This window comes from Apis laboriosa, unplaced genomic scaffold (assembly GCF_014066325.1).
Source record: "Apis laboriosa isolate Shangri-la unplaced genomic scaffold, ASM1406632v1 scaffold39_cov144, whole genome shotgun sequence".
NCBI lineage: Eukaryota > Metazoa > Arthropoda > Insecta > Hymenoptera > Apidae > Apis > Apis laboriosa.
In genome coordinates, this window is record NW_025223140.1 from 69,645 (window position 1) to 87,626 (window position 17,982).

At 16.6% G+C, this 17,982-nt stretch overlaps 1 protein-coding gene across 1 annotated transcript in view; it reads right to left on the reverse strand.

Annotated features, from left to right (window-relative positions):
- LOC122715618 (all trans-polyprenyl-diphosphate synthase PDSS1) overlaps positions 1 to 17,982 on the reverse strand; it is a 181,487-nt gene that overhangs the window by 46,787 nt on the left and 116,718 nt on the right. The window contains exons 2-3 of the mRNA XM_043937932.1: positions 14,020 to 14,175; positions 61 to 194 (exon numbers count right to left, since the gene is read on the reverse strand). Of these exons, the coding sequence (XP_043793867.1) occupies positions 61 to 194; positions 14,020 to 14,175 (290 nt within the window). The remainder of the gene's footprint in view (positions 1 to 60; positions 195 to 14,019; positions 14,176 to 17,982) is intronic.

The window sequence follows — 17,982 nt, forward strand, 5'->3', positions numbered from 1 at the left end:
CAAAAGTTTATTGATGAATTTGAAAAAATTTAGATAAAAGTACATCTTTTTATAACTCACTTTCTTTCCTTGTGATAATTGATAGCCCGTGCCATGAGAATCGCTACCATCGGTCGCAATGCTTTTCCCTTACCATCGAAGTAATACGTCGCTATAGTTTGTAGCTCTTTATATATCGTATTCCTGATGAGTTCCTAGAACAATAACAAACATAACTTTGACTTTGGAAAAAAGAATTTTCTTCTGACTTTAGAAAACCAATTACAGTTTCTGTTTGTTTCTTTATCTCCGATCTATTTATTTTAGTAATTGTTACATGTTCTCTTTAATAATATTCAAATTTGCATTTTATTGCAAATGAATATGGAAAATAATCATAATATATAATAATATATATAATAATGTAATATAAAATAATAAATTATTTCAACTGATTTTTATCTTATTTGTATCTTTATTTATATTTTTATTTTAGAAATAGAATTTTGGAGTTTAATAAAAATTCAAGAAAAATTTGGAATTTGAAATACAAATGAATTTTGAATTAATATTTAATATTCGAATTATTCATTTAAATAATAATTCTTGAGATAAAATTTTTTAAGGATGTTTTAAGAAAATAAATGTTTTAAAGAAATTTCCTTAAAAGTCATTTCAAAATTATTTTCTAAATTTATTTAAGAAATAATTTATTTGTCAGTTTATTATTTATTATTTTTATTTTTTAATTCTTATATAGATTATAAATTTTTATATAAAATTTAGTTATTATGAAAAATTAAATTATTATAATTAAAAAATAAAACTTAAATAAAGATTTCTTTTATTTCACAAATATTATGATGCATACTATACTTTGAATATTTTATTTTTTGTATGTCATATATGTAATATTTGAATTATCTACATTTAAATTTTATAAATATATAAATATTTAATCATTTAAGTTCGATGAAAATAAATAATTAATAAATAATTAATTAATATAAAACAAATATTTAATTATTATCAAATTTTTATATTATTGCTTTTGATTAACATTATTATATGTTTATTATAATTATTATTGTCTTTATTGTCTAATTTTTATAATTATATTTTATAATTATTAATTTTTATAATTATATTATTTGAAAATTATAAAAATTTCAGAAACAAATTTTTCATTAATAAATGAATCTCATTTCTTCGAATAATCATATTATATTTTTATTGATACAAAATTTATTTATTATCATCTTTTTTTTAAATTTATTCTTAGTATTTAAATGAATTTTTTTATTTTTTAAATGATATATTTATATATTACACTTTATAATTTTATATATTTATACTTTATCGCCATTTTATTTCTTGTCAAAAAAATTATATTACAATTAAAAATACAATATATTTTAAATATCCTAAATTAATATTCTAATATTATTACTATATATATTTTTTAAAAATCTAAAGAATTTATATTCTTTAGATTTTTAAAAAATCTTAAAATAAATCATATATATATATATATATAATTTAAGAATAATTTAAGTATGCATGCGTAAAAAATTCTATTATAATCACATAAGAAAACATATGTATTGGAAAACAATATAATACACATTTCTAAATTATAATAATTATATTAAAAAGAACAGTACAAAGGAACAAAAACAAAAAACGTTCATTAAATAAAAAAAATATTAAATAAATAATATAAAACGAAAAGATAGTTTTCATTTTATTTAAATCTCTTACTAAATTAAATTTTATTAAATTTTATTAAATTAAATAAAAAAATTATTAAAATTTCACTTTTACATATAAAGTAAAATCTTGATCTCGTATTTTTATTACATTTATCTTTTCTTTTAAATCTTCTTTTATTTTATTTGAAATAAAAATAATTGTTATGAGGAAAGAATAAGGATTGTCAATATATAGATAGAGTTTGAAAAATTGTAAATTTCTCTTTATAACATATAAAATTGAATTATTGACTTTAAATAATGCCTATAAAAATTAAATTTATCTATATGTTAAATATTTTTTCATTATTAAATATAGTTTAAAATGATGATATTCAATATATTAATATTCTATATATGTGTCACCTAAATTAAGAAATTAATATATTTTTAAAATAAAAAAATTATGCATTATTACAAAAAAAAATATAGAATTTGTTTTAAAGAAATATTATTATTTACTTTATTTGCTTTTGTTATGTATCAAAAATTTTATAATTAAAATTTTCATTAATATATTTATTTCTCTTAATTTCGTATTAAATTCTCTTAATTTAGTATTAAATAATAGAACAGCATTATTTTTATTATTAAAGAAATTTTTTTATTAAAGAAAATTTACAATATAAATGCATAAATTAATTAAAAAAAATGCATAATTAAAAAAAATGAATAAATTAATTAAAAAAAATTGTCATCTGTTATTTGTTAATACTTTATTGTTTAATATTACACTTATTATTTATTAAAATAAATAAGTTATTCTAATAAAATTTATTAAATAAAAAAACAGTAAAGAAAAATAAAATTTAAAAATAAAAAACTAAAAAAAGAATATCATAATTAGATTTATATTTTATTTTACATATTTTCTTAGTGATTAATTAATAGAAAAATCTTTATTTTATTAATATTTTCTTTATTAATAACAATTTATAACTGATAATAATTAATAACAAGAATGAGGAGACATTAGACATTGTACGCGTTTGCATATAAATCAATTATCACATTAAAATTAAAATTTTCTCTAATATTATTATTTCTATCGAATTAAAGATTATCTTTCAAATATTTATTATACAACAATAGGATCAAATATTTCACAAACAGATTTCAAGTTTGTCTAATTCAATTCGAATCTTTTATAAATATTATGGAAAATAAAAACAATACTTTCAAATATAAAATATTTGAATTTATACTTCATCAAATGAATTCAAAAATTATATAAATATTTCACCATAAATTTCCTGATTCTTCTGATCTTTCTTTCTATTCTTAAAATCAATTATATTATTTTTTATATAAATATCTTTCATATATAAAATTCAATTTTATAATTCTATCATTTTATAATAATTTCTTTTCTAGAAGAAGAATATTAATTGTAAAGTAAAAAATGTAAAAAGTAGAACATATCACTGAAAAAAAAAATTATTGATTAAAACCAATCATTGTTTTTGAATAAAATATTTTTAAATAAATTTAACGAACAAAATAGTATGTTATACATTAATTATATTATTTAAAATCTTATTATTCTAATTTCGAAAATTTGAATAGATGCTATTTATTAAAAATTTTTTTTTAATATCATATAAATACTATTTGAAAATTTGTAAGTATTTATTCCAAGATATGATATCAGTTTGTATAAAATGAATCAATTTTAAATATAATCATTGAAATATTATTGCTTTTAAATAGTATTTGAAATCTGTAAAACAAAATATAGATATTGAATTGGATTTGAAAATATATGTATATTAAACTTAAACCTTATATTTATAATCGATATATTAATCGGTGTATAAAATTTAGCAAATCTGATCGATCATATGATCAAACAGATATCAACAATATCTCAATGATTCAATCTAGTGATGGACATGATAGATTTTTTCATGTTATTTAAATAATTCCGTATTACCGATTTAAAATTTATTTGATATCAAAATAAAATATACATATAATATCAAATTACATCGGTATCTCAAGAAAGCTAAAAATATCAAAATTATTCGAACTAATATCGAGACTTCAAATATTTAGTCAATATTTTAATAAATAAATTAGGAAATTTAATAAATACAAAAGAATCTAAAAAAATTAAATCTTAAGATCACATATATTAATATCAAATATGAGAAATAAAAATAGAATAAAAACATGCTGATACATTCAAAATATATATAAATTGCAAATATATCGATATTAATTTTTTTCGAAATGTACTCGAAACAATTATCATTTACAATTCAATTTCTTTTGATAACAATTATCATTTACGATTCAATTTCTTTTGATATATAATATTATGATTCTTTGTCTAAGAATTGATGTGCTTCAAAAGTGATGACTCATCACTAATCTAATTCCTATTACGTCAGTTCAATTATTCTTTCAATACTCATACAGTGTTTCCTAACAGATATGTCAGGATTATAATGAAAGTATGAAAATATGAAAATATCAAATTAGATTCCAAAAAATGTATAAATATATTTTTTATTTCATGATTTCTAAGAATTTAAAAAATCTAAATTATTTTAAAATACGAATTCAATAATTTAATTAAATTATTTTAAAATACGAATTCAATAATTTTAATATTAATATTACGATGAAAAAAAAACAAAAAAAAAAAGAAAATAAAAAATAAATACGATTACTTTCTAATATTTAAAAAAATTTGCATTCAATCTTTCAGATTCACAACGTAAAACATAATTTCTAAAATTAATTTTTGAGATATAAAATTTTTTATTTAATATAAAGTGAGTAAATAATGCAATTTTAATTTTTTGTTTATTTTTTATGTATTTAAATTTTTTGATTTTTTAATTCTTCATTTTTACTATATTTTCATTATTTTATAATCTATTATAAATTTATTCATATTCAAAAATAATTTATTTGTATTTTATACAAAATAATTTTAGTTTTTTTATTATTTGCAAAACAAACAAAAAATAATTCGTTATTTCAAATAAATTATGTCCAAGATTGATTGGGAAACATTGCTACGATAGAATGTTTGATTGAAATACCGTTCTTATTGACAAACTCGTATATTAATTCATTCAACGTTATAAATTTATTTCGATTCAATACAGGTGTTACATATTTTATTCCAAACTAACTTATAAATCAGGTTCCGCATAGATAATCGATGCTTATAAGACAATAACGATTGCGTATATGTCGAAACGAAATGAGACACGAGTCCATAATATAGGAAGAGAACAAATAGCGAAAAAGGCGAAGACGGAATGTTTCGAATTCCAACTGCGAAACACGGCTGAAAGTTCGTCCTGGAATTTGGCCAAAGTCGAAAGGAACGCTCGTTATCTATTTCGCAAACTACGTTAGTGATGCTTTCCGCGTGGTCATCAAACCACGATTGGAAGCTAGTTGGCGGAATATATATTAAAATATATTTAAAAAAACTTACTTATTGAATGTCTTGATATTTTCTGATATAAGATATAAGATTTTGATATAAGATTCATTTGATATTGTAATAATTCTAAATCTTTTAGAAAAAATTGGATCATTAAATAGTCAAAATTTCACTTTTGAATTTTTTTGTTTTTTAAAATATTTAAAAAAATTTAAGTATTGTATTTAATGAATGATTTTATGTTCTAATAAAAATATTGAATGTTTTCGTTCAAAATTTTTTTATATTTTTCTTAAAATATTTAAAAAATTTGAAATATTTAATTTAATTAAAAATTGTATACTATAATGAAAATAAATAAAAAATAATTGAGATAAAATAGTTTTGATAAATAATTTAAACTTTTTCAAAATTTTGAACAAGATAATTTGGATTATTCATTTAAAAAATTTCATTTTTAAATTTTTTCTATTATGAATTTGTATTTTCGTAGGAAAAAATTTCAAATATTTGGATCAATATATAGTTGTATAGATTCTTTATGTATAAGTTGCAATAAAAATATTGATAAATAATAGTTAAATAAGTCATATTATTTTTTTTTTATTTTTGAATGTATTTAAAGACACATTGGAAAAATAATATACCATAATATCATAATCTTTACTTATATATTATTTATATATTTTATTGAAAAATATTTCAAAACATTGTAAAAATTTCAAAAATTTACAAGATTTTAATGAAAAAGAAATTTTAATAAAATTAAAAATTAATATTCGATAAAATAATTTTAAAAATATACAATATTTTAAATAAATAAATGATTTACTTTATATTAATTGATATTTTTAAAATGTGAAAAATATTTCGCAGCCTAGATTTTTTTCTTATAATTTAATTTGATTTCTTATAATTTTTTCTTATAATTTAATCTGATATAAATTTATATATATTTAATTTATATATTTTCTTCGAACGGATTATTCGGCTTCTAGTTTTAAATTTATTTCTCTATCTATTAACTTGAGGAAAGTAGAGCGAAACAAAAATTCTTTTAACGCATTAATATCGCCAAATCTATGCTCTTTAAGAACCGGAAGACAATACTATGTATCTTCTCTTATCTCCATTCTAAAATTTCTCTTATAAAAAACTAAATTTGTGCTATTATAACTAAGGTTATAATAGCACAAGGTTATATAACTAAGGTTTTGTCAATTTCATGCATTTCACACGATATTGTTATTCTATGTATATAACATTGTTATTCTTTATAAGAAGCGTATAGAATAACTAGAATAAGTTTTTTTTAGATTTTTTCATATTTTTTATTTTATTTCACAATCACTGATCGATATTCTTCTTCTTTAAAAGAACAAATTTTATATGAAAATATTTTATATGTTATGTGAAATATTTTATATTTTTATATGTGAAATATAAATCTGAATTTTTATAAATTATTGCTGAAACATAATATATCATAAATCATATATATCATAAATTCTACATAATCTTTTTTTAATTTTATATTTAATCTTTTCTTAATTTTATTTAGTTAAAAATTGGACGATTTTTTGATACAAAAATATATGTTAAAATTTATATAATTACTTAAATTATATTTAAATTGTTTTATTATTGAAAAATATTTAAAATAGCTAAATAATGATCATAATAATCATAATACTTTTATATAATAAATTGAATAAAAAATTAAAATTATTTTTCAAATTATTCAGTGATATATCCAGTGATTCTATTTATTGTTAAATCTTTAGATTTTTGATTTAGAACTTGAGATTGAAATTCAATATATACTTAATCCGAATTAATTTCAATATCCATATTTTATTTCATAAATTTTGAATATTTTAAAAAAATAATAATATTTTAATAATTATATTTAAAATATATTTATTTTATATCGATTTCATATCCGATTTCAAAAACTTCCAAATTTCGAAGAGATATATTAAAAAAAATTAAACTTTTCGAATCTTAGAAATCAGAATTAAATAATATGATCATATATGCTTATAATTACATTTTATTCATTGAATCTATAACTACTTAAAAAGTAATATTTCATTTACAATATTTGTTTTTAATCTTTCATTTGTCGATGATTTTTAGTGTTTTAATTTTATTTATTTTTTGTTTTTGAGAATATATATATTATTTATTTATTTTGATTATAAAAATAATTGAGTATAAAAATATGTTATAAATATATTCCAATTTCTTTTATTTAAATAATAGATTATTTAAAATCAAAATAAATCATATATCGAAACCGTATATTTATTTTAAAATATTTTCTCTATTCTTTCATTTACAAATTTTAATGCAGTATAAAAAAATATAAAAAACAGTATAAAAAAAATTTAATATTAAGATAAATTAAATATTATTGAATATTCAAAAAAGATCTCTCATATTTTCCTAATATATTATTGAAAGAAATTAAAAAGAATGAATCAACTATTAGAATTTTAAAAAAATAAAAGCAATTTTCATAGAAAATAGGAAACAATGATTAACAATAATAAATGGATTTTATTAATGTAATAAGATTTTATTAATATAATAATGCGAAATATTATTATATTAATCATATTCATTAATTTATGTCCAGAAAAATCTTTTGAATTGAATAAAAAGTAAGTAATAAATGATATAAACTTTAAAGCATTTATATGTATTAAATATATTATTATTTATTATTCTTTTAAAAAATAAATATCTATATATATATTACAAATTATTTAATTTTTAAACAATGATTTATATTTATATAAATTTCTGATTCTTTTAGATTAATTAATCAAATGGATTTATCCTCTAATTAATTTCAATAATTAATTAATTTATTTGTAAAAAATAAAAAAATCATACATTTGAATTTTCAATCACATTTTATTTTTAAATATAGAATTTAAAATTACTTTTTAATCTTTTTTAAACCAATAGGTAATAATTATTATATTCATCAAGCGAAACAATTAATTGAAATTCGCGTGTCAATTAATCCCAAAAAGCAAATGCAATATTAATAATAGTGATAGCATGTAATTGACAAGTCAATGTTATCGCATTCTACCGTCGCGACGAGAAAAAGTGCTTTCTAAACATGTTTGTACGTGCATACGCAAATACAATTGTTAGACGATCAAGTAAAAGTTCTATTCTCGGCCATATATGCAAACCGTGAAGTCATGGGCTGCTTTCGCTGATGGGATAACTACATGTGAAAACGCGATATTCCTTGTTATAAATATTTATAATTATACTAAGTCCAAAACTTTTATTCATTTTTTTTCCATTATTTTTTCCATTACAAATCTTCTGTATTTATTTTTTGTTAAAACTTATAACAATTTATTATATCATTTATCATTTTATTTTAATAGAGTGGAATCATTTTTTTTAATTATTTTATTTTATTTTTTATTATACAATTTATTATATAATTTATTTTTTGTTATTAAAACTTATACTTCACTACTTATTTCATTTTTCTAGGGATTGAAAGGATAAGAAAGATAATTAGAGATGAATTATACTTACATATTTTGATATTTTATCTTCTATAAAAATTTTTTCAATAATAATTTACAATAAATTACTATTATAAATAATTAAATTATTATTATAAATAATAATAATTTATACATAATAATAATAATTTTTTGAGGAAGATGTATGATTAAATTAATTATTATTTAATGTAAATATTTAATATAATATTCAATGAATCTATTTTATTAATATTTAATCTATAAAATTATAAAAATAAGAATTATAATATATTTTTATCGTAAAATATATTTTTGCATACATTGCACTCTATCATACTCTATTGCACTCTGCACTTTATCTATTATAATGCTTTCATATGTTTCTTTTGATTTAATAACCAGATATTAAACATTATTTAACTATATTTCCAAATATATAATAATTTATTTAATGATTAAAAAATTTCTGACTAAAAGTGATATTGCATTTCGATTTACTATTCGATTGTTAATTTTCTAAATATCGAAACAATTTAACTATGGAAGGCTTTTATTTTTAGAATAAATTTTTAATAGAAAAAGATTAGTAAGAAGAAGTTTTTAATTTTAACCTAAAAAAAAAAAAAATCTAATCCAAAAATATATAATTTTATACAAATTTTTATTTGTTCTTTATTATTATTATATTTATATAATTTATTTATTATTTATTATTATTATATTTATATAATTTATTTATTATTTATTATTATATTTTATTTATTATTTATTACTATATTATATTTTATTTATTATTTATTATTTATTATTTCATTATTATTATTACTGTTATGAATAAGAATTGTCAAATTATGTCAATTAATTATTTAAAAATAATAATTTTAAATAAAGTATTATTATTTGATAGATATTTCGATTGAGATTATATTTTTTATTTAATAATTTAAAAGAATTTGAGATAAGAAGAATAATTAAGAAAATAATAAATTAAAAAATTAATTATTTAAAGAAATAATTTTTATTTTTTAATGAAAAATGCATTGAATAACTTTAGAAAACATATTGAACAATAAATATAATAATAATCATAACAAGCGTAGTAATAGTTATTATTTTAATAATATTAATTATAAATTAAACTAGTAATATTAAACTAAAGTAATAATATAAATATTTGTTAAAAAAAGTTGTTAAAAAAACTAGTTATTTTCATCGAATTCAAATAAGAAATAATAATAGCAAACAATAAATAATTTATTTCATAAAATAAATAATTCTATTATATCATAATAAACACAATATAAATGTATAAACACACACACGCGCACGCGCGCACATAAACCGTAATATATTACACATTTCATAAAATATTTTATGAAATATTAATAATATATAAATATATAATATATATTATTTTTTATTTAATTTCAAAAAATAATTTTAAAATAATGTAATATGTAATATGTTAAATTTTTTATTATAAAAAAATGTTATAAATAAATTGTAAGGTTCATATTTATCATGAAGAAGATAAATTATTTATCAAATAAATAATTATCTTATATAAAATTCTCTTTATTTGTGATTTTTTATTCGATTAAAAAAGTTATTATAAGATTTTAATTTAATTATCCATCAAATAAAATTATTTGAGCAAATGATTATAAATAATTTGAGAGATGTTTTTTATAAGAAAATATTATTTGAAAAAATTAAAATCATTTTATATTAAAAAAAAGAAAAAAAATATTTATATTCGAATATAAATAGTATATTTATATTATAATAAATACTATACTATTTTGTTTATTCGAATTCAAAGTAAATATTTTTTATTTTTTTTTATTGAAATGCAATTAACTTCAAAGATAACCATATTCTATTTTTCATTTCTTCTACAAAGTAAACATTTCTTCTCTAATTAAAAATAAATTGAAAATAGATTGAGTTTTTTATGCTGTATTATATACGATAGTGATTCAAATATATTTCATTCTAATAATATTATAGTTGAAATCTTATTTGCACTATTATTATTTGAAATATTATTTTTTTATATTAATAAAAAACTCATTTTAAAATAATATTAATATTATGATATAAAGTGAAATAAAATATTTGATATTTTTTTATGATTCCTATAAAGTTCGTAAATTCGATTATTTAGCAAATAATAAAAACACTTATTTGCCAACATAAAATGTTTAAAATGTTTAAAATTTAAATAAAATAATTTATTTAAATAATTCAAAAATAATGCTATATACAATGAAATTGTATAAAATTTGAATATCCGCAATAAAATAGCATAAAATTCAAAGTTCATGTCGAGAGTCTATGATATTCAATTCTGACTCCGTAAGTCTTTGTTTATTTATCTTATTCGTTCTAGTGTTTTGTAAAAACTGTCATGTGCTATCGATGTTGTTTATAAAGATATTTTTTTATTTATAAAGGTATATTTTATATCTTTTAATCTCTTGTTCAATAATGTGAAATTTATTTCTATTAAGAAAAGTTTCAAGATTCTGAATTTGAAGATATACCCATTTTTTTATCCATGTTTCATAATGTTTTATCATAATATATATGTAATAATATATAATAACATAATATATAATATATAATAACATAAAGAGTTTTGGCCATGCATAGGGCATTTAAATTATCATTTTTTATATTTTCATATTTTATCATCATATTTTATTGTGTTGAATCCAAAAATTTTTTAAATTTTTAATCATGAAGATACGATTATGATACATTAAGATACATTTAATATTAATGCTACTGAGTAAGAATGTCATAAATATCAAAAATGTTCCTGATATTTTGATAATTAAATAAAGATGTTAAAAATAAATCAAACAGCATATGGATCAGAAATCAAAAATAGCAAAAATTTTCGATTATTGATACTGTTTCGATTATTGATGATAACATATTATTTCAAAAAAAAAAAATTATTTTTAAAATCCTCTATTATTAGAAGAATAAAAATATTTATTTTTAATTGTCTATTTGAAAAATTTATCTTTCTGGATTCTATTTATAGAATATGATTTCACAAACGAAATTTTACATTATTCGATATCAAAAAGAAAAATTTTTCGATAACAAAAGAATAACGATGATGTAAATCAATTGATTCATTTACTTTTTCTTGTACGATTATATATAATGTACGATTATATATATCTTTTCTTTCGGATCTGAACCATGGCTATTAAAACGATTTCATGGAACTATTTAACAAGTCACAGCGAATCAATGCGGTTTCTACCGAAAATGATATCAGGAAATTGATTTCAATCAGTTGTTCGATTTGTCTCAAAGAAATGCTTCATAAGAATAGTATTAGTATAATAGTAATAATATTATTATAGTTATATAAAAAAATTATCGAGATTTCATAACACAATAAATTGTTTATAAAAGTTTGCCATATTAAGAATATTATTTAGAGCAATCATTTTAACTTAATTTGTATGCATTAAAATGAAATGAAATGTAAAAACAAAAAATTCTTCTTTATTCATATATTTTAATAGCAAACTAGAATTATTTTTTATAATGAAATTAAAAACATAAAAATTTGAATTTTATTAATAAATATTTTAAAATATTGTAAATATTTTTCTTAATTTTATAAAATTAAATTCAATAATTTAATTTTTATTTTTATCAAATATATTATTAAATATATAAAAATAAAAATAAGAAATTTTAATAAGAAATTTTTTAAATTTCTTCAACCTTGAAATTTTATGCTATTTTTGTAATTCGAAATTTTCGAAACTTAGCAGGAATAATTTATAAAAATATATATTGATATAAATTTATTTTTTTTTTCATTTAATAATAATGTAATTAAATTTTTCTTAAAATTTTCTTTAAAAAAAAACATCATTTTAATTGATGCGATTTTACTAATCCATCATAATAGTTTATTTATAAAATAAAAAAAAAATATTTAATTTTTTATTTTTTTTTACTTTTGTAACCTAAGCCAAAATAATGATTATTGTTATTATTAATAAATTTTAAACTAGAATTACATGAATTAAAATTTATTAAAATTTAAATTGTTGATAAAATAAATTTTGCTTTTTAGAAAAAAAATTAAAAATAAATTTTTTAATTTCAAATTCAAGATCTGAAAAATTAAATTTCAATTTATCTTTAATATTCTTATTTAATCCTTCATTAAAAAACGTTTCCTTTCACAAAATTAATTATTTGTTATTTATAATTATTTGTTAATATTAAATACTTTTCATTTTATGAAATGAATTTTATAAAAGAACAAAAATAAAATAAATAACATTATCATATAAAAATTTATTTTATAACTATTTTATAATTAAGAAAAATTATTGTCAATAAATAGTTTTTTTAAGAATTATTTTTTAAAAATTAAAAAAATATTTAGTTTATTATATCTTTATTTATTAAAATAATAATATAATAATATATAAGTTTTTTGATATCAATAATAATAATTTAAAAAATTTAAGTTATTCATTTCATATTTCAGAGTAAGTAAATTTTATTAAGAAATTCGATTTCCATATTTTCCCAGCTAATTAATTAAGCTAAGACCATAGAATATGTATACTGTTAGAAAGTTAATGTATAAAATGCATTGATATTAAGATAAAATAATTTGATAAAGAAACGAAGATAGAAAATAAAAAGATATATTTTAATTGATATATATTTTAATTAATAGTTATTAAAATGGGACGTAAAAACAAAATTCTCTTTTTTTATTCATGATTTATAATAAACAAAAGTTAATTTTCATAATAATATTAAAGTCTAATATTAATATAATATAATAAATAATAATAAAAATCTATAATTATTAAAATCTGAATTTGATTAATAAATTTTTTAAAATGCTACAAATCTTTTAAAAATTATTAATTTTATTAATTTTATTTATTTAATAATTTACAGTAATTTAATTTTTATTTTCAGCAAATAATATTTTTATATAATAGTAAAATTATATTATTATGTAAAAATTTTCGATAAAGAAATTCGATTTTAAGATTCAAGAAAATTATTATTTTATAAGTATTTTTAACAGTATTTTATACATATTTATATTATCAATATTAGTACAAATGATAATATAATAAAAATAAGAATTAAAAACTAATTTTTTGCGTTAAGAACTAATTTTATGTCATTTATATACTAAATCTGAATTTAATAAGATTTTTCAGTATTAAAAAATAATAAAAATAATTATATAATTTTTTTATTCCATTTTTTCGTAATGAATATAACAACATGCAAGTTATAAAAGTTATTCATCTCTCTGATAAATAAATCTTAGAAATTGACTAACCTCTCGTATATCATCATAGATATCTTTAAGATCATCCTCGAGAAGTCGATACGGATCAATTTGATCCGAATCGTACAAGGATCCAGGCAATTGTGTTTGCATAGAACTCATCATCCTTGCGATATTCGTTCTGCTATCTCGTGTGCTCGTTCTATTCTGCATGGAAAAAAAAATCCATTATTAATGGAATAAATGTATTCGATAAAAAAGTTTGATGTAATTGTAAATCTTAACATTTCATATTTCAATTATTTAATTAATTATTCAATTATTGTTAATATTAAAAGATTTTAATAATTACATTGAAAATATTTATAGAAAATATATTGTATATAATATTTATTTAATTTTTCTTGTCAGCAAATAATATTTTTATATAATAGTAAAATTATATTATTATGTTTGAAGTTATTATATTATGTTTTATAATGATAATAATAATATTAAATTTTCTTATTTATTAAAAAATAAAGAATTTTTGTGACCAGATAAAATTATTAAAAAAAATAAATAAATTTCTTATGAAATATATTCTTTTCTAAAATATATAATAGATATAATAAAGTATCTAAACAACCGTAAAATAATTAAATATATTGAGATTTTAAATTTAAATTATTTATTTTGGATATTTCTATCGTTTATTATTATTTAAATATATTTATAATTAATTTATTAAAATTGAAATATATTACAAAAAATTGTATATTGACTTATAGTACAATAAAATTATATTTCCATTTTCTATGGAAAAAGAAAATAAATAAATAAATATAAATAAAAAAAAATAATAAATAAATAAATTATAAAATTATTGTTTTTATAAGTTTTAATAAGTAATTATAAGTTAACTTAATAAGTTTTTATAATAATTTTGTAACTATGTATGTATTATATAACATTTTCTTTATTCTTTTATTTATCAATTCCGAATAAAATAAATTTTTGTATAACCACAAATATAATAAAAATAAAATAAAGTAAATTACTATTTCAATAATTAAAAAATTCCATAATATAATTTTGTTAATAAAATTTATTATTAGTATATTAAATCAGTTGGAATATAATACAATCAATAGAATATAGTATATAAAAAATATAGAATATAGTATAAAAAAAATCGCATCAATTATAATGACTCAATATAGTGATCATTGTGAATAAAATTTAAGACAGTAAGGTAAGAACATTTGTTTTATGAATGTATAAATACATTGCATGATAATATAGTAATAGATAACGTGAGCATGTCATTTAATCTGATCATATATCGTTATTTACTACTCTGTATATTACGATATGTTTCATATATTATTAACTTTACTACTTGAGATAATTGAATATTTGTCTAAATTTTTTTATTAATAGTATGAAAAATATAATATAATATAATTAATAATTTTTTAAAATTTTTTAATTTTATATAGGAAATTAATAATAGAAAATTATTTTTGTATAATTAATTATTATTATGTGTTGAAAGAATTTCAAAATAAAAATTTTTAATAACTATAAAAAAATATATCTCAATTTAAATGATTTTGAATGATATCTTTTCAATTTTTTCTATAAATATAATCGCTGCTTATTTTTTAAAATATCATGATACTTTTCAAAATATCAACAAAAATATTATTAAAATACAATATTAATATAATAATATTGCTAGCAAAAATAAATAATGAAATTTATAAAACGCATTGAATTAATTCGAATCTAATATATATATATTAAAATTATTATTAAAATATTTTATTTCAATATTATTGAAATATTAATTATTATTAATATATCTATATTTATTATATAAAGAATAATAAAAATCAGCTTTAAAATAATGGTTGTGTTATTGATTAAAAATAAAACATAATTTGTTAACATATACAACAAAAAAAAAGAATAGTAGAATATTCTTTAATTATTATAAACCCTAACCTAATCAAAATTTAAGAAAATTATTATTTTACTCATTTTAAGTCAAATACTTAAATAATACTTAATTGAATATTATTAATTATAAAAATTACAAAAATACTTTTTTAATATTATAAATTTCTATAATGTGAATTCTTACAATGTGCCAAAAATATTGTCATGTTTTATTATTTTTATATTATACAATTCTTCATATAACATGTATATGTTTTTTCTTAAATCAATAATGTATATATTTTTTTATTTATTTTTTTAAAAAACTATTCTATTTGCTAAATTATTTTTGTAATAAAAAATTTTAATAAAAAGAAAATAAAACATAAATATTTGACATAATTATTCCGAATATGTTTCTTTACATTTTTTGTGTTATAAAGAAAATTCTAGTATAAGAGAATTTTCTACAATGCATAATATATTAACTGCATTATACAACGGAAATTTACTTATATATGAAACTAAAACTAACAATTTTAAATATAAGGAAATATTATTTATGACAATATTTAATATATTTTAAGATTGTTAGAATTTGTGAAAATAATTTTTTGTAAATAATTATCAAAGTTTTATATACATACAGTACTAAAGATAATGAAGTACTAAAAATTTAAATTGTTTTAAATTTTCATTGCTGTATTATATTATGATCAATATTATTGTATTTATTATTATTAATTCTATTGAATTTATATATGTAAAGATGCGATATCTTATATATTTATATATAAATTGAATGTTACTAAATACGATCGCTGTTTTGACTTTGTTTTATCTGTTCCTCTATTCGAACCGCAATATGATGCAATATAGTAAGCTCAGCGAACAAAGATATCGGCCATATCTATATAGTTTATTCCTATTTTTTTTATTAAATATATTTTTTTCTTACTGTATATTTTTTATTTTAATCAAATCATCTCACAATTTATTCTCTAAAAAATCATTTTTATTAATACTAATTTTTTTATTCTAAATTATTAAATCAGAATATTTACCTTAGAAAATAAAAAATATTAGATTTGTTAATAGTAAAATTAGACTTCACTATAATTATTTTCAATTTTTAATACAATTCTCTCAAAATATATGTTTTACTGATCAACATTAATTTATAATATTAGTATTTCCTAACTATGGTTGATAATATAATTGATTTTGTGAATCTTTCAGAATCGGTTGACTGCATATGTCAGTTAAGATTCTTTTAATACTAATTCAAAGTTCAAATCGGAGAAATAAAATGAATTAAATTCATTTGACTATATTTAATAGAACTTATTATACAAGATAAAAGATTTTAATTCGAATATACACAAGATTAAGATTATTCTGAATTATTTTATCGAAAAGATTCCACGCAAGTTATATTCGAAACGAATATCGATTTGTTCTATAAATTTGAAAGTATTTGGAGCGAATATTCCAAGGCTATTTTAAATGTTTTAAGACAAGTCTATAAGTTTTTATGAATTTATTATATTCCACTATATTTTATATTCTGTTCTGACATTCCAATTATTTATTATACACATTATACACATTATATAACAAATTATATTTATTCGTTCAGAATTCGGATCTTCTTCGAAATTATAAAAAGTCAGAAGGGGAATCCGAGAAGGTAAACTCATCTCTTGGAAAATGATCAATTTCGAATAATTTTATTTTTTCAAGTGCAATATGTCTGGGAGGGGAAGAATAAGTTTTATTAGTGAACAATAAGACAATTTTTCCGCTAGACTTAGATTTCTAGAATTATCAATAGTAATTACCAGAGTTCATGAATCTCAAAGCAATGATTTTATATATAATAACATATAAATTAGGAAACTTTCCAACTTTTTAAGTGCTTAAAGTTAAATTTCTAAAAACTACAAAATTCTACGAAATATATCTGATACCATAAAGCTACCCATTGTTTGGCCTAACATATTACACTTATCTTAAAATGAAACTAAAGGAAAAATAAATATTTTATTTAATAGCAAAAATCAAATTTAATTCAAATGCATATCATTTTCC